This window comes from Dendrobates tinctorius, unplaced genomic scaffold (assembly GCF_039654945.1).
Source record: "Dendrobates tinctorius isolate UK_male_01 unplaced genomic scaffold, ASM3965494v1 ptg000003l, whole genome shotgun sequence".
Taxonomy (NCBI): Eukaryota; Metazoa; Chordata; class Amphibia; order Anura; family Dendrobatidae; genus Dendrobates; species Dendrobates tinctorius.
In genome coordinates, this window is record NW_027361671.1 from 86,908,326 (window position 1) to 86,928,274 (window position 19,949).

The 19,949-nt window shown below is 40.0% G+C and overlaps 1 protein-coding gene across 1 annotated transcript in view; it reads right to left on the reverse strand.

Moving 5' to 3' along the window:
* KREMEN1 (kringle containing transmembrane protein 1) overlaps positions 1-19,949 on the reverse strand; it is a 254,774-nt gene that overhangs the window by 100,790 nt on the left and 134,035 nt on the right. Inside the window, exon 3 of the mRNA XM_073558918.1 lies at positions 9,864-9,955. Coding sequence (XP_073415019.1) covers positions 9,864-9,955 — 92 coding nt within the window. The remainder of the gene's footprint in view (positions 1-9,863; positions 9,956-19,949) is intronic.

Below are 19,949 nucleotides of genomic sequence, written 5' to 3' on the forward strand. Positions count from 1 at the left end.
AAATAAAATAAAATTGCGCCATTTTCCAATACCCATAGCGTCTCCATTTTTCTTGATCTCGGATTGGTTGAGGGCTTATTTTTTGAGGGACAAGCTGACATTTTTAATGATACCAGTTTTGTGCAGATTCGTTGTTTTGATCGCCCATTATTGCATTTTAATGCAATTCACAGCGACCAAAAAAACTTAATTCTACCGTTTTGATTTTTTTCTCTCGCTACGCCGTTCAGCGATTAGGTTAATCCTTTTTTTATTGATAGATCGGGCGTTTCTGAATGCGGTGATACCAAATATGTATAGGTTTGATTTTTTTTTTAATTGTTTTATTTTGAATGGGGTGAAAGCAGGATGATTCAAACTTTTATTTTTTTTATTTCATATTTTTAAAAACTTTTTTTAACTTTTGGCATGCTTCAATAGGCTCCATGGGAGGCTAGAAGCTGCCACTACTCAATGAATACCAAATATGTGTAGGTTTGATTTTTTTTTATTGTTTTATTTTGATTGGGGCGAAAGGGGGGTGATTTGAACTTTTATGAGTTTTTTATATTTTTAAACACTTTCTTTTTTACTTTTGGCATGCTTCAATAGCCTCATGGAGGCTAGAAGCTGCCACAACTGGATCACATCTGCTACATAGAGGCGATGCATAGATCACCTCTATGTAGTAGAATGACAGCATTGCTATGAGCGCCAACCACAGGGTGACGCTAATAGCAATCTGCCATCAACAATGATAGAGGTATTGAGGAGTCCTCTGGTTGTCATGGCAACACACTGATGACCCAAGATCGCATGACGGGAGTCGTCAGTGCATGTACTTCCGGCCGCACGGCCGGAAGCTATAGTTAAAGCCCACTGTCAGAGTTTGACAGCGGGATTTAACTAGTTAATTGGCGCGGGCGGATCGCGATTCCACTCGCGCCTATTGTGGGCACATGTCAGCTGTTCAAAACAGCTGACATGTCCTGACTTTGATGTGGGCTCAGCAGCGGAGCTCACATCAAAGGGGAGACACGACATGCGCCGTACTAGTACGGCGCATGTCGTGAAGGGGTTAAAAACAGGTTATGACTAAAGGCAGATAGAATAAAATATTGATAGATTTGTGTCAGAAGCTTTGCAGGAAGAAAAAAATCATATATTATTGCTATTGAAGCAAATTGTGACATCTACTGAATATTTAACACATCATGTGTTTTTGCAGATTTTGATCTCTGGTTCTTCATCTAGTTGGGTTGAAGCTCGATTCTGGGGTCAAAGAAAGGACTGACTTCATTCTAGTCACTTCCAGGCCAGTAAGTATTAAACAGGCGGCAACATGAGTTTCACATTAAGAATGGGAGGGAATTCTTCACTGGCTCTCATACCCATTCTGTCCCTGGAGATACAGCTTCAGGGAAAAAAATTAAAGCAGCTGCTATTTGTCAAGGAATTGTTCTATGTATTAGACTTTTGGATTATTCTAGTAAATATGAAAATATCCCCATATAACCTACAGGTTATTCCCCTCTAATTAGCAGCTTTCTATACACTAAGGGTATAATGGGAATTGAGAGATCACAAAAGAGAATATTGCATTAATACAAGTGTTAGGCTCAAAACAGTGTATTTGGATAAAGCCTGGAAGTTCGAAAACAAGATCTGTAAGACCTCCTTGTCTAAATATGAAGATAAAAAAGGCAATCTGTAGAACAAATCAAGTTCATTTTGTATTTTATTTTCATACTAGCTGAAGAGCCGGGCGTTGTCCAGGCATAATAACTAACGGTGGCTAGTTATAACAAATTATAATGATTATATTGCACATAAAAAACATTTCACATCATATTTTCAACACTACAGATTTGTAACACAAGTTAACTAAATGATTACCTAAGTATTGATAGTATTTTATTTTCAACTCATTCAAGAGCCTTTTTAGACCTTGTTCACACGTTATTTGGGCAGTATTTTTACCTCAACATTTGTGAGCTAAAACTTGGAGTAAAACAAATCAGTGGAAAAGTATAATGGAGACACGTCACCACTTCTGTACAGTATTTTTCTAGCACTTGTGGCTTTAGCTTATAAATACTGAGGTAAAATACTGACCAAATACTGAATGTGTGAATGTGGCCTTATACACGCCTCCACCTACAGCACCTCGCTCTTCTCTATACACAGCCTCATACTGCAGCAGCACCTGACTTCTCTCATTTTCCCCCTCACACCTGTTATTTCCCCCTCACTCCACTACTTTCCCCTTACTCCACTACTTTCCCCTCACTACACTACTTTCCCCTCACTCCTCTCATTTTCACCTCATTCCTTTCATTTTCCCCTCACTCCTCTCATTTTCCCTTCACTCATCTAATTTTCCCCTCACTTCTCTTATTTTCCACTCATTCTCCCTTCCGCTCACATGTGCACAGCAACTTCCTGTTATGAGCACAGCGGTATAATCCATGAGGCTCCTCCCTTTCCCTTGACGTCATGCATCACAGGAGCAACTCCATTCTAGACACGATGGAGCTAGATGTGGCATGTGCCTACCGTGCACTGATACTCTGAAGGCGGCGTCCCTAATTGTAGCTCGCACCGGCTGGGACGTCGCAGCTGGTGAGTTTTGCAGTGTGGCTTTCAAGGTGAATGCGTCTCCGCCCATGTGCACAAACAACATGGGCCATGTGGATGGGGCATTGCGTGTTAAGTGAGTGTGGCTATGTGGAGTGTACGTCACTTGATATATACACACACACACATACACTCCGCTTTCACGTTACGTGACTATAGGGATGCTAAATGGGAAAGCTAAAGGTGTAATGTATTATGGATGGAACATGTTTTCTTGCATGTCCTTTACAGATAGGCTACAGATAAATATGGCATTAACTCGTTATATAAACCAGAGAAAACAAGACTTTTTTTGAGGGGAGCCACCATTTTCTTGTGAGAGGGCACTTTGTTCTACCCATATTCCACTTGTCTGGAAAGGGTTGACACCCCTTTTGACAGACATACAGGGATGCGCCCTAGATAACAAAAACTTGTATATGGGGAGGAGTGGTTTTCTCATGACATTAGTGATTACTAGTCGTCCCCCACCCCAAGTAGTCATTTCATCAATATCTCTTAAAGTTTTAAAGTTGTGATTTGTCAGGATCTGGATGGTTTACATGATAATGCATTACACAGTCATATGGTGTGCCATTACTGTTCCTTAATTGTTATCTATGTTATATACTTTAGAAGGCTGCCTATTTGTAGCAAATTCTTAATATACACTATTTCTATAGGTACAATTATTCCAGTTGTGATACCTTCCTGTAATATCGGCGCTAGTTGGCATCTCTAGTACAAGTACAGAAATCCTTACCAATATGACTATTACTCATGAAAATAACATGCATTTTACTGTAGCCTGACTGTATATTCCTGTAACCGGCTAGAAATAGCGCCCATTCTTCTCTGATACAGGCTTTTTCCAATGTCCAGTGGCCGGATCCTCTCCTGTAGCTTTCAGAGCTTGTAATTATAGAGTCAAGCTGACTGGTTGCACATCATAATTCTATAGTTACTGCTTCTTCCCTTTTCATTTTCTCTCTTCTGCTCACTGCTAATGAGGGTTACCTCATTTTGGAGGAAAATTTAAAGGAAGTTTTGTCTCCAGGGACACGGTTTATGCTATTAAAGTTGACTTTAAATTACTTTAGGAATCATCCCCCACTGATAAAATGTTTAATTTAATTTAAAAAGCATACATCTTAGTATTGTACCTTGATACTATATCCTATAACTGATTATATAGAGTCATTTCTAATGAAGCTTGAAAAGTATTTTGAAGAAAAACTTCCTACACATTTGGTGTATTAATTTATTTTATTCAGGCCTAAATCTAAATTGTGAATTTCACCATTTTCCCATTAGTTTTGTCCAAATTAAGCTTGGGAACACTTTTCCAATGAACACTTTTTCTAATATGTCCAAACTATAATTCTATTTGACAATATGTGTCTCAAGTAAAATAACTTCAATTAGTCATCGATACAATGATTCTCCTTGCCATCAAGATTCCTAAAAAGCGCCTAATATTCAAAGGAATAGCACTTCTTATTGTATCCTGCTGTTTGTATAGTCCAACTTTCACACTCACAAAGAACCACAAAAATGTTTTATAGCCTAGATAATCCTTTTGCTGAAGAAAATATTTTGATGTAGTTCATTCTTGCCCAGATAACATGCAGCCTACCAATTCTTTACTGCCAACTGGTTAATCTAGTCTTTTTATAATGATTACAGGATATTAAGCCAAAAAGTTGTCCACTGTTCAGGATGAAAGCCACCAACTCAATAACTGCATTATCCTAACATGGCTGGACAAGCTCTCCAGCGTTTCAGACAATAACTCCACGTGTCTAGTCAGAGTCAAAATTCCCCTTATCTACTAGAAGACAGCCCCAAATTTCAAGTGGATTTCAGAGCCAATCACTTGCCAGTAAAATCTAGATCTCATGGCTTAAAGGGAACCTGTCACCAGGTTTGGCTGAGATGAGATTATATAATGCTGTATATAAGCCCCCAACCCAACCTGGAGGAACTTAAAAATATCTAACTTTTATTATACTCACCTTGGGGGCGGCCTGGTCCAAGGAGTGTTGCAGATCTTGGTCTGGCACCTCCTATCTTCTTGCGATGTCGCACTCCTGCTTGATGTGCATGGATGACGCATCCCTGCATCATCCACATAGTCTCCGTAGCATTGTGCTCCTGCGCAGGCGTACTTATCTGCCCTGTATGAGGCAGAGCAAAGTACTGCAGTGTGCAGGTGCAGGGAACGGTCAGAGAGGCCCAGCACCTGCGCACTGCAGTACTCTGCTCTGCCCTCAACAGGGCAGATAAGTACGCCTGCGCAGGAGCGCGATGCTGAACAGACTCTGTAGGTAATACAGGGATGCATCATCCACACGAAGCAAGCAGGAGGGTGGCATAGCAAGAAGATGGGACTTCTCGGACCAAGACCTGCGACACCCCTCGGACCGGACCCCCCACAGGCGAGTATAATAAAAGTTATTTTTCTTCTCTTACAGGTCAGGTTGGGGGCAGAAAGGTGATTGCTGTATCTCATATCGGCCAAACCTGACATTTTTGTGGCATTCCTGATGTAGGAGTCTATTGTGACATTTTAGTGGTATTTCCTGATGAAGGAGTCTATTGTACTCTGAAATGCATTGAATAAAACCACAATTATTAATGTGTCTGGACTTGCAGTGATTCAGCAGTGCAGAACAATAACCACGTTTTTCTCCCATTTCTGATATCTAACGGTCGGTCTCGTTGGACCCGTGGATCTGCTGCAGTGTATCTTCTTTATGCTTTATTACAGCTACGTCTGGTGAGTGCAATCATATTGTATTGGTCACTTGCATCTCAGATAAGACTGTATTTTGCACTATTTTCTCCAACAGCTTTTCGTATCGGCCAAACCTGGTGACAGGTTTCCTTTAATTCACAAGTAATGTCAAAATGTAAAGTGGGTCCTCAAAAATTTTTCTTTGGAAGAGTCCCAACAATGTTACTCTAGATAGGTGTAGATAATGTAAGATTAATTATATATATTACATTTTTAATTTTAAATAATTTCTGATATATTTTGGATAAAGGATAAGAATGAAGAAATATATATTAGTAATACTGGCACATTGACTGCTATTTGGCTATAAATAATCAAATCTCTCAACCAGTTTACAAGTCTTTTGCAGTCGAGTTGCCATCTACAATGTCAAATCAGACGCAACTTGCAGCCAAGGCTATAATTCCAGCAGGGCTCTTTTTTTGGGACAGTTACAGTATGTCATTATTTTGTACAAGTCTCCCAAACAAATGTTTCAAAGGGAATTTGTCATCAGGTTTTTGCTATGTAATCTGAAGATAGCTGGAATCTCTATTTTAACCCCTACATCATGCTATGTTTCTCGTATAAAGATTTTGATTACCTACAATGATTATTTTAGCACCAGGAGCTTCTCAGTGCTGTGACTAGCTGGTGTGAGAGTGCTGGTCCATCACGTCCCCTCCTGTGAAAGGCAGCTCACTGTCTATGGACTTTGTACACAGAGAGCCTGTTGTGGGCGGGGTTAGCTTTCTCAGCTCTGCTTCATGCTAAAACTAAGAGCTCTGAATATATCAGAACTTCTACACCCAGTAATCTAAGTGATACATTATTGGAGTCAGCTTCTCTTTGTCTACATCATGCTGTTCTCAGATGAGGTAGCAAAAACCTACTGAGAGATTCCCTTTAAATTTCTTATAGGCTGAAAAAAGGCACAAAATAAAATGCAAACATTGTCATTATCATTTAATAAAGATTTTAGGATTATTATTTAAAAAAACCCTACAGGTGCTGACATAAATTAACCTTTTGATTGACATAAATGCAACATACATGTGATCAAAGCTTTGCTAAGGGGGTGAATTGTTCAGGACACCTGCTGCATGTTCAGTAAGCGATAAGTCCCGTGTAGAATATAAAATCTGCACTGTAGGCTCATAATGAATACAAAGTAGGCCGAGACGTACAAAATGCTGCAGGCTACAAATTGGCAGAAGAACACTGTTTTAGTATAAAGAGGTAATCATACCTAGCCAGCCATAAATATCATAGCATTCAGTAGAAAGCGAATGTTAACCATTATTAAACCATAGGCATAAATCCTTCTGTTCTTGTAGAAATTCATTCTAAATGACATCTCCCCTTCATTTCTGAGACAGGGTGTGTTTTCTAATCCCTTGTCCCACCCTATCACCATCATAGAGCAAATAAGTTGACAGAGGTCATAGTATTTGCTTACAAAAACTCACACAGATTTTGCAGTGAGAGGCAAAAGGCAGAATGTCAAGGCTTCAAATCCATCAATTTGAATAGCCAAAGTTGCAATAATTTTAAAGCTAGTCTAAAAAGTCATGTTTTATTATTGTGCTGCTGTGCCAATGGTTTTGCTAACCTCAAATAAGTTGGTCTCAAGGGAAGATCAAGTGGCAGTGAAACATTGTTTTTGTTCTGGACCGTCATCTTTATTCAACTGAGCACATATTTTCTGACATGGTTCTAGAAACGTCAATATTATATGCTAAAAAATGCCAATTCTAACATACTATCAATGCCAGAAAATGAAGTTTCAATGGACACTGTAAAACTGTCTTAAAGAGAATTGTCGCCATTTTTAACATCTGGAATTAGTCTCTTCAGAAAGGAAGGTAAGAATTTTAATGCCACTTATTGTAAGTAGCAATCCTAAAAGTCATTATCAAGGATTAAAGAGTGTTGCCACATAACTCTGGATAAAAAGCCAAACCAGACAGGCAGTCCATTAGCATACAGTACACATGCTTCTTGGTGTTTACCCCTCATCACTGCAAAGAGGGAGAACCTATTGGCTTGGGGAGAGGCCTCTGACAGCGGGCATAAGGTATAAAGTTTAACCTTCAATATTGACTTTTAGGATTACTGAAGTTCTAGTCCTCTTCCTCTATTTGTATATTTAAATTAAGAGGGTAACATTGCATGGCTTATAAGTCTCCCTATCCTGACGGTGCTCTCCACAAGGAGAATCTTTGCTACTTCTGAAACCGGTAATTTCTCAATCACTCTCAGGAGTATCACAAAAAAATGTGCCACAAATGGGATAGTGCATTTAAAATTTAATAGCATCTAAAGAGTCAGTAGACCCAAAGGAGTCGGACTCTAGATCACAACTTTGTTAGAATCCAGAATGACTTTCTCTTGCTACGAGTAGCATAGCTACAGTGGGTACGGAAAGTATTCAGACCCCTTTAAATGTTTCACGCTTGTTTCATTGCAGCCATTTGGTAAATTCAAAAAAGTTCATTTTTGAATACTTATGACCATGTGTTATTTCAGTTTTTCTTTTTTAATAAAGTTGCAAAAATTTCTACATTCCTGTTTTTTTCAGTCAAGATGGGGAGCAGAGTGTACATTAATGAGAAAAAAAATGAACTTTTTTTGAATTTTCCAAATGGCTGCAATGAAACAAAGAGTGAAAATTTTAAATAAAGGGGTCTGAATACTTTCCGTACCCACTGTATAGTCTGCAGCTTCTGTTCTTGCTCTACCTTGCCTGTCATGAAAGATTAATTCATCACTCATGGATCACCCTAACCAGATATAGTGTGGCATAAAGATACTAGAAGTATTTTGTCATTTGTGCAACATAAAAAACTTAATAAAACGCTTAATTAAAAAAATACTAAAAGTGGTTTTAGTTTAATGCTATGAGAGAGGATCAAGGTTGATCCAAAATGTATATGTTGTGAGATGCTTTTATGGATTTGATTTTTAACCTAATGGCGTGTTCACACTAATTTTTTGGCTGAGTTTTCAGATAAAAACTATCCAAAAAGCATGAAGAGCTCAGAAGCTATACATTTTGAATAGAAAGTTGAAGAGATTCTGCTCTGAAAAACTCAGTGTGAACATACCCTAATAGGCAAACTGAAAAGTATCCTGCAGTATTAATAATATGATAGTCTGAGGAGCACTCCATGAAGTCTTTTGGAGATACAGATCGGTATTTTGAACAAAACTTATAGGATAAGTATGGCTTTGTTAATTTTGCCACTTTGTTTATTTGAAAAGCTGAAACTGTATGTAGCTGTATTTTGCAACTTATGAATTATTAAAAAATGCAAAACGCTATACTGGGGGCAAAATAAAAGGAGTCAATTGCTTATAATGTAAAATACACAAATGGAAAAGACTCAAATATAGATTGTAAAGATCCAAATCACAAAAGGTCTGTAAATACGTGGACGACATAGGGCAATAAACAACTGCCAATCAAATGCATGTTTGCTGATCACCTGTCACTTAAAATGGTTTTCCCAAGGACAAAGTTAACGTCAAAGTTGACTTTAATCAATAGATCTTGGAATAATAATAATTTCCACATTTGGATGTTTTTTTTTTTTTAAATGTTCCTGTGCTGACATAATCTTATAAATGTGCCCCTGCTGTGTACAGTGTAATGGTGGTGTCTGACCGTACAGGAACATGGTCTGATCATACCACAGCTCCTAGGCAGGGGAGGAAGCAAAAGAGTATACAGACAGCACAGCAGGGGATCACAGCTGATTCTTTTTTGTGAGGTAAAAGCATTTTCCTGCATGTTTTTAAAAAATGTTTTTTTCTCAAAGAAATAACTATTTGTGATCCCCTCATATAATGTCTGTATACTTTTTTACTTCCTCCCCTGCCCAGGAGCTGTGGTATGATCAGACCATGATCCTGTACGATAAGACACAGCCATTACACAGTACACAGAAGGGGCACATTTATCTCAGCACAGGAACACATCCAATTGTGGAAAATATTATTATTCCAAGATCTATTGATTAAAATGAACTTTGTTCTTGGGACAACCCCTTTAAATATCTTGATTACAGAGGCTTCAGGTGTTCTCTGAATGATCTGTGATAGAACAAAAGTTCATTTCACCCGACGATCAAGCATTTTTCTTGTCCATCAGCCTATTTAGACTGCAAGATTTTGGAGAAACAAGCATTCCTAGGAGCAAATAAACCAGCAGTGTAAAGGGGGTTTAAAGTTTTCAAAGAAATTTTAATAGCATACTACATCTACTCTGACATAATCTTTTTACTATAAACTTTCTGTTGACTTTTCAAATGCTGAAAAAAGAAAAAATGTCAACAATGATGTAATATAATACTAAATAGTATGTTACTTATGTTATAAGCAAGATAGGTGTTTAGGATAACACTTGTGCTGCACATAAAATAAATAACCCAGCAGAATTCCCAAATCTCATACAAAAATAGGATTAAGAGGAAGATCCCTCCAGTCTTACTTCTACAGGTTGGAATGTCACAATACTTCCAGTACACGCCATCCTCATGTTCTGCTATGTAACACCAGGGACTGACGTCACCATCTGGGTTTCTGGCAAAAATAGAAAGCAGAATGAGCAAAACCAGCATGGCTGAAGGACGACAGTATGCATACAATGCATCACTCTAAACTCTATATATATATATATATATATATATATATATATATATACAAACACATACACAGACACAGAGAAATATATATATATTTATATATATAGTAATATATGTAGTAAATATATGTGTACATTAGTAATTTACTATAAAAATTTACATTTAATGTCACGGTACATTTAGGAATTTGGAGGATTCTTGGGTAGTGTCTACCACTTGAATATGCTGCTCTGCTTAAAAGCACAACAATATTAGCTAATAAAGTCTAAATAGGAATACAGCAGACTAATATTTACTGTATATAAACATGTCTCGATAAGGGAAACCTTTCCCCTGCCCCCTCTTCATTGAGGTTGAAGACGGGGGGAGTCCTCCCTCAATGAATAACATACGCTACATGAGTTTACTGTACCTTTTGTTGATTTTTTTTGTAAGTCTGATTTTAAGTTTAGTTCAGTAAAACTGTTGGTGCTGCATAGTTGGATGGATGATAATTCATAACCCCTATTGACCATTTGTAAACAATCTAAACCTGGATTCATAGATATACTTTTTAATAACATTTTTCTAAAGGTGTTTTTAAACTAAACAACCCATCTAGATACCAAGCAGAACAAATTTGCCCCTCTGAGAGAGCAACGGCGAAACGCACGTCAGGCACATCTGTGAGGGAGTACGATCCATATGTAGCTTTGGAATTATTATATACACTATCTTCCTTGTCTGTTAGTCCTCTGTGCCTCAACATGATCAATATGAAGTGATTCATCGCTAAGCTACTGTTGTGGCACATATCTCCATGTATTTCTTGTATGGGGCTGTACAAATGTAGGCACTGCAGTACTATTGTTCTCATGATAAACTTTAAAGCAAATCCACTGTACTTATCTTATCTCCTTATGGTTCGCTCAAAATGGAAGGACACCCCTGATGATTCTCAAAGAAGATGAAACACATTGGATGACAAATGCAGGGAATAAGGTTACTTCTGTAGGCATGAAAATATGCTGAACCTGGTATTCCTTCCATTATGAGCGTACCATAAGGAGATAAGATAAGTACAGTGGATTTGCTTTAAAGTTTATCATGAGAACAATAGTACTGCAGTGTTCTGTGGAGGAAACATATAAGGGTATGTCACACTAAGAGATATCGCTAGCAATATCGCTATAACTTGTGACGTTATAGCGATATTGCTAGCGATATCGCTGTGTGTGTGATACTTACCTACAACCCGCTCCCCCGCTGGTTATCGCTGATCGCGCGAGAACAGGTTGGACTGTTTCTTGTCGTCAGCATCCTGCGGCGCTTCCTGCTGTGACGACGAGCGACGCGTGGAGCCGGGCGGGAGGACGCAGGATCGCCTGGTGTGACAGGTAAGTAGCGACCCCCGTCCCCAGCGATGTCGCTAGTGAGATCTGCCTGTGTGGCAGCTCACTAGCGACCACTTAGCGAAGCACCAGCGATCCTGACAGCGTCATATCGCTGGTCGGGATCGCTGGTGCATCGCTAAGTGTGACAGTACCCATACTCCGACACACTGTGTTCTATGAATGATATGCAAATTATACTGTCTAACTAAGTAGCGCATATGAATTTATGTCAAAACATGTTGATTAATAGAAAGTTTGCTCTGCATGTATGAAAGACATATTTGCCGCCACTGGAGACCTAATGCTGTAGTTTGGTTGCAGTAATACAATAGGTCTTGCATCAAGAAATTTTGATTTTTTTCAGTTGTGTCTATACAGTTGTAACACCTGAATTTAAATAAAGGTGCAATAAGATACGATTGCGCCTTTATCATTTTTTGTCCATATGTATAGGACATTGAGGCGGTACAGTACGGTTTGTGATTTTATGCACTTTGCACAAGCACTTTTTGCACCTTATTGGCACTTTTCAAGTTTTTAATGGTTACTTAAAAGTTACGTTATAATTCAATATATACCAATTTGCTATTTGGATAAATTTGACATTGGTGGTTATACCCTTGCTAATTGATACCCTTAATATCCCGCATCATCCCATCAGCCAGAGCCACCGGACAACTGCCACTAATATCCCACACCATCTCGTCACAGCCGCCGGACTACTACCCATAATATCCCACATCATCCCGTCCGCCAGAGCAATATCCCACATCATAATGTCAGCCAGAACCACCGGACTTCTACCCCTAATATCCCACATCATCCCGTCAGCCAGAGCCACCGGACTATTACCCCTATTATCCCACATCATCCCGTCAGCCAGAGTCATCAGACTACTCCCCCTAATATCCCACATCATCCCATCAGCCAGAGCCACTGGACTACTACCCCTAATATCCCACATCATCCCGTCAGTCTGCGGTCAGAACCAGAGCGCTAAGTGGAACGGTCCTAACTTCCATACCGGGGATCCCTTTAAGAGAGGCCTGGGGTCAGTACCAAAGCGCAGAGTGGATATGCCCTCACTTCCATACCGGGGATCCCTTTAAGAGGGGCCTTGGGTCAGAACCAGAGCGCTGAGTGAATTTGCCCCAACTTTCATACCGGGGATCCCTTTAAGAGAGCCTGGGATCAGAACCAGAGCGCTAAGTGGATTTGCCCTTACTTGCATACCAATGATCCCTTTAATAGAACTCTGGGGTCAGAGTCAGAGCGCTGAGGGATTTGCCCTATCTTCCATACAGGAGATCCCTTTAAGAGAGCCTGGGGTCAGTACCACAGCATTTGAAGGCAATTGCCCTGACTTCCATACCGGGGATCCCTTTAAGAGAGGCCTGGGGTCAGAACCAAAGCGCTGGATGGATTTGCCCTGACTTCCATACCAGAGATCCCTTTAAGAATCCCTGGGGTCTCTCTCTCCCCTTTTCCAGAGTTCTGTTCCTTTAAATTTCATACACTGGCTGCTGCGACAGATCTGTTCAAAAACCAGATCCGGTGCATCAGTTTTTTGCAAATCTGCAATGGATCCGTTTTTTCACACTTTGATGGTTTGGTATGGAGGATGTGTGATGGGTATATAGGCACGGGAGGGGGGATTCATTTCTGTCATGTGCTCGCTGCTCCTTTCTGTGGGGGCAGACAGTGGCTAGGAGCTTATGTTATTATTATTTATTGTTATAGCGCTATTTATTCCATGGCGCTTTACATGTAAGGAGGGGTATACATAATAAAAACAAGTACAATAATGTTAAACAATACAAGTCATAACTGGTACAGGAGGAGAGGACCCTGCCCGCGAAGGGATGTTCCCAGGGATGCTCGATTTCTCCCACCATGTTAGTGTCTGCTGAGGTGTTGTCAAGTGGGAAAACTTGCTCATAGCAACCAATCACAGCCAAACCAGATCTCCCACTTTACACTGATGAGGGTCAGTACCCCGAAACACAGTGTCTGCAAATTGAGATTCTCGTGTTGGCTTTTATCCTAAGTCATGTGACAAGGCTCCTTAAGGGTATGTGCACATGTTGTGGATTTGTTGCGGATCTGCATGTGATTTACAGTACAATGATAACCTATGTGAACAAAAAATTGGCTGTGCACATGCTGCGGAAATTTCCACGCGGAATCTGTAGTGGTTCCATTTCTACAGCATGTCAATTCTTTGTGTATATTCCGCAGCGTTTTTGCACCCATTCCATTATAGAAATCCACAGGTGTAAAAACGCTTGCCAAATCCGCACAAAATCCGCAATAAAAACGCGTGGCTTTTGACCTGCGGATTCTGCCAAGAGATGCAGATTCCGCACAGAAAATTCCGCACAGCAATCTGCAATGTGTGCACATACCCTAAAGGGTCAATATTGACTTCTAGGATTGCTGCTTCCTATAGGTGGCACTAAAGTTCTAGTCCTTTTCCTCTCTGAAGAGACAATAAGAAAGAAAGAGAAAGAAAGAAACTTTAAAATGTGACTATGCAGGTTCCCAGAGTCTGAGATTGTCGCTTGATCGGACATCCGGGTTCTTCTTACAGGTGTCCCTGCAGACTAAGTCCGTTTTTATATTTACTTCTGCATTCATGGATTCAGGTTCTGCCTTGAAACGAATTAATCATACATTTTTTGTTGTTATGGTTGCTCTACTCTTAACCTTCCCATTCAAGTTTCAGCAATTGATAACTCTCCTCTTTCATAAAGTCACGTTACTATGAAGGTCAAGAATGTATGTATGAAAGTTGAAGTGTTACATACTGAATCCATTTCATTCATGATTTTTCCTTCTCTACTTGCAAAGTTAGTGTTAGTCCTGCCATGGTTAATTAACACAATCCTGTAATGAACTGGGAGACACAAGAGATCAGGTCATTGAGTGATTCCTGCTTTCCTAGATGTTTGTCGAGGTCTTTCGCTGGAAGAATCACCTTTCTGAATTAATTTAGAACTTTAGCGGGAGATCTTCATGGAGGAATGGGCCAACATACCACCACCAGTGTGTGCCAAACTTGTGAAGACTTACAGAAAATGTTTGAGCTCTGTCTTTGCCAACAAGGATATATAACAAAATGTTGAGATGAACTTTTTTTTAATGGTCAAATACCTATTTTCTACCATAATTTGAAAAATAAATCTTGCTAAATCAGACAAGGCGATTTTCTGGATTTGTTTTCTCATTTTGACTCTCATAGTTGTGGTCTCCCTATGGTGTCAATTACAGGCCTCTCTCATCTTTTTAAGTGGGAGAACTTGCTCAATTGGTGGCTGACTAAATACCTTTTTTCCCACTGTAGACATTAGATTTAGACATAAAAATGTGGCGACAGGTTCTCTTTAATTCGATATTAGAGAAATCATTAAAAGAACATATCCAAAAGATAAAAGATATAAAGTAATAATTATCTTTTTGGACTTGCTTGGCATCAATTCATAAGATTGATTTTTCGATAATAGGCACTGACTTATGGATTGCGGTTAGAGGTGTTATATATTGCTTTCGACCTGAAAAGTTGACTTTATTGGTCTTATACTGTTTTTCAGATAATAAAGATATTTTCTTTAAGGAGGCTTCTTCAGACACTTCAGAAGATGAAACCTTTCATAATACACAGACCACGATACGCAGAGCATCTCATCGCATGAAAAAAAGCAACATATTTTGTGTATATATTAGGAAAAAAGCTCTGGACTGGAGCCAAATCACTGTGTAGTCAGTATTTAGCAGTAATAACATGGTCAGAAAATTGATATTTTCCATAACTTAAAGCTTAATGCAAGATACATACTGCTGGTACTTGTTCAAAACATTCATTGATCAGGAATATAATAGAAATGGCAGGTTATGGCCCATACAAAATCTTGGTTCTTTATAGCTCAAGCCTTTTGTAAGGTAGTTGAATTACGCTGCCTACACAGACTTGAAAAGGTTTTTCACAGTACTGCATATTGTTAATGTTAGTTACTAAATCAACCCGTTACAAACTGCAGAATGAACATTGGTTGACATGTTTGACCATCAGCCATATTATAGATACATTTATAATATATTTGTCATACATCTGTTGCTGATGGTCCTGCATATAAATGATAGATATGCATCTATGATTGATCGATATGTTTTAAAGACTAAATGATACATATCGGTGGATAATTGATATGCAGCTATTGTTGATGGTCATCATCAGTAAACGTACCATATCTTAAATCTAGACACACAAGTGTACACACATCATTTTATAGAAATGTAAGACTCTGAATTTATATTAATTCAATGCTCATTTAGAACAATGTGCATCCGTCTTATAAACAGGTGTCAATCAATATCCTAAAAATATGGCTGAAGACGTCCAACTTGTTTAATGTAATTTTTGGGAGTCTTGACGACTGTCATCATTTGTGATGGTTAATTCATGGACAAAATTTTATGTGCAACCCTTCTTAAATTAAACACAAAATGCGAAGATTGCCAAGTTTAGGAGGTTATCCAACTTCTAAAAAAAATGTAAAAATATCTGCAAGTGTGATAAAAATGAATGGCCGCAGCAGTTACACGCATACTGCTACTATCATGGTGCAATGCTTAGTACAATGCATGTAATGTATGGCTAAGGCTAGTTTCACACTAGCGTTTAAACGACGCGCGCATGGCGCCGCTAAGCCACGCCCCCTGCTGGCTCCCTGCCCGCCCCTTCCTGTTATCGCCTCCTCCGAGCGCAGAGGGCTGCATGCGTTATGCGCACCCTATCTTTAGCATAGGGTGCGCAGGCCGTGCGCAACTATGAATATAGCGTGCGCTGCGCATTTTTGGAGGTGCGCTGTGCGCGCCGAACGCAGCATGTTGCATTTTGGCGTGCACGGCGCACATTCAAAAATGCGCAGCGCACGCTATATTCATAGTTGCGCACGGCCTGCGCACCCTATGCTAAAGATAGGGTGCGCATAACGCATGCAGCCCTCTGCGCTCGGAGGAGGCGATAACAGGAAGGGGCGGGCAGGGAGCCGGCAGGGGGCGTGGCTTAGCGGCGCCGTGCGCGCGTCGTTTAAACGCTAGTGTGAAACTAGCCTTATCAAGAAAAATACCCATTAAAATAAACCATTTATTAAATCATATCATTAAAATAGTCAAAAGATCAGAAAGGACAAGTACAAGCAATAACAATTTAGGTAAGTAATATAGTTATATGTTCAAAGACGGGTATGGAATTATAAAATGATATCTCAACCTAGTGATTGCCTAAATAGTGTCCCTTCCTACCTGTAGAGTTTGGCACCCTCGCTTGGATGCAGTGTAGCACCCCTGCTCACAGGCGGCTGATCCTGGTAGTGTCTGTTAATCCTTGGTCTACGGGTACTCATTTTTTACGTCAGTGCCGTATACGGCCAGACAAGCTTTAATATTTTGCTCACATGGAAAAAGAAAGGATTTAATACACTCAACAAGGTATACCACGGGTATAGGTCAAAAATAAATCTAATTCAAATTCCACATAGTAGGAATTAAATCTCACACGGGTGAGAGAGTAACATATAATTCTAAATCAAATTCCACATACCTTGCATCAAATCTCATAAATTTCAAGCTATGGCACGGAAGATAATGTAGATTTGTTTCAGCTTCTATCAAAATAAACAGTCTCTACATGTAGTGCCGCAACAATTAATAAATATTGGTAGACAAGGAGTTTATTGCCCAAATGAGCACGTAGGTATAAAGGACTAAGTTACCCTATTAGGTCCCTAATTGATGTCCCTGCCTTGCTGTGGAGGATGGCATCCTAACTTGGACGCAAAGTGGTGCCCCCTCTCACCAACGACTCCCACTAACTCAAACTAAAATATAGATAGAAAAATCATAAAGACAATGATGTCACAAGGTACAAAAACAGATGCTATAGAGACTGCAGCTTAAAAAACAGGCAGCTTACATTGACTATATTGCCATAAATACTGCAAAACAAACAGATAACATTCACCTGGATACACAAGATAATGCACCCTTCATGGTAAACGAGACAATAACAGGTAAAGTATAAATGACAATTCATAGGACATGAAGGTCATGGGGGGAATCAGATATAAGTCTTGATTTCATAGGCTCAAAACTAGTGAACCAAACAACTAACCAAATGCAATGAAAAAAGGCATAAATTCTAAAAGAAAAATATACATAGCACAGCATAAGACTATATAACTTATGTGCAGCCTCTGCCATGCAATCTGCCTCATCTCGTTTCTCCTCCATCATAAAGTTCCTCAGGAGGCTCATGGAACAGAAAGTGTCCAACTGACATCTGTAATGGGTTGCAGCCTGCTTGTCTGTGTGTGAAGTGTTACTAACCATTTAAATACCCCCCCAGAAATGACTAGCATAATGAAGATAGGAGGAGCAAATAACAAAAATCAGGCACATTGTCTCCTATGTCTTCACTCTGAAAATGCGCATGACAAAAGCAGGTGCCTGGTGCCATAGCTAGAGGCCCAAAGATCAGCAACACATGCATCTCGACCTCCTTCTAGTCTTGTCACCCAATGACGTGGACCGTGCTGACGCACATACACCCTGCCAACTTTCTAAATGCGTGACTCTGTGACGTGGTCCGCGCAGCTGTGTTTGCGCACTGACATCCTTCTAATCACGTCACTCCGTGACATGGTTCGCCTAGGCGCAGATCCTTATTCTCCTTGATGCACCATCGCTTTGGACTGGAAGGGCATGTGACCCGCTCCCCTTTAATTGTATTCGCAATCCTATTGTTCTGATAGAAACATGCCAGCTATGATAATAGGGCTACAGGTAATGTTTTATCTCTAATAAAGCTGTGCCAGCTATGTAGTAGCCGTGTCACATATCACGCAAGTACAGGCTGCGGAGACTGTGCCATCATCCACCAAAAATGTATCTATTCCCCATCTCCAAGGGTTGGATATCAATTCTGCTTGAGGTAAGCATATTGGCATAACATGATATGCCTCTAATAATCCAGGATATTATTATATTTGGCTATATCAGCTCAATATCTGAATGACTTATAGATCATTTAATATGTTGTAGCAGTTTTAATTCTGACCCAAAGTCAGATATGCTGGATAACCAGTGAGGCCGAATTAAGAGATTAAGCCCTCAAATAATTATGGGGAACTAAATCAGTGGGATATAAAAACCGGGTGAAAGGGAAATCAGGGTTAAATGTATAGTAGCATAAACCAAAAAGAAAAACAACACCCTTAAAATTTAACTTTTAATATGATAGGATTAAAAAATTCTGAAAAAAAACTCTAGAAAAATACAAGTAGCACCTCCCGGGTGTTTAGAATAGGGGAATGTTGCCAGGGAGTTAGGTAGGATATTTGGACAGTGTGGTGTAACAATCCTAACACTGACCCTAATGATACACTAATAAACTGATCACCTACCTAACAGCGAATGTTGGCACCCTAGAGTTCAATGTGGCGTCCCCACTCAACGTCGGCTATCTTTTAAGGTCCTTGCAACCCCCTACTGCTAAACCCATGCCAACAATTCCCAACATGCACACAATAGAACTTAATATCTATGGTCTCACTATGTTGTGTCTAGAAGATCTCTAATGCTTGAAGGTCTTTCAACATGAGGTCAATATAGCTGTAGACAACCTCTGTATAAAAATGGTTACCTTCACAGCTAAAGCAAAGTCAGGTGTATAATAAAGTGCATAAGTGTTCAATGTAAACAGTAAAATACCACCACTGTATACACAGCACCTTTCATATGCAGATTGGAGGTGTGATTTACAGAAAAAACAAGATTTCTTTAGAGATCATAGACAGTTCATTTTTTTCAAGATGCAAAAAAAATGGATCATAAGAGATCACTTATCTGGTTGAAATAACCTCAAATATTGATGTCCCTTGTCCCTACGCATTTCGCCCCCTCCTGTTATCGGGGCTCATCAGGGGAACATGAACAGGAATGTGCCATAAAAGCAAAAGAGAAGGGTATGGGTGTGCTGAGAATGACTCAATTTGTAGTGAGGCTACCGTAATTACCTCCACCAGTCTGTTAGTCCATATTAGCGAAGGATGGGACATCCCAACCACATGATTCCTGTCACGTGGACTCATCCTGTGTGACGTGACCCGCAGGCCGGTAACTGAAACAACACGACGCGGCACGTGAAGCTGTCCTGTGTGACACGGCCCGCAGGCCGGTAACTGTAAACAACAAGACAAGGGGGAGGGACAACAGTTACAACGGTGGGCCCTGCGATAGGAAAAGGGTACGTGGAGACCTCCTGCACTCCCCTGAGTCAGTGTCCCTAACGCTCCTAACGTTCCCTATGCTGGTTCCGCACCGGGCGCCGCTCAGGATACCTGTCGCCCTGGCACACCCTGCACCTATCCCTTGCTAGGGAGCTGGGTGGCGCAGGCACTGGCCCCACCACTGCACTAATACACATGAAGGGAAAACACAAACAGGGGAACACCACTTAGCTTTACTCTGTGCACTTGCTCCCGGCAACAAAGTCCACCA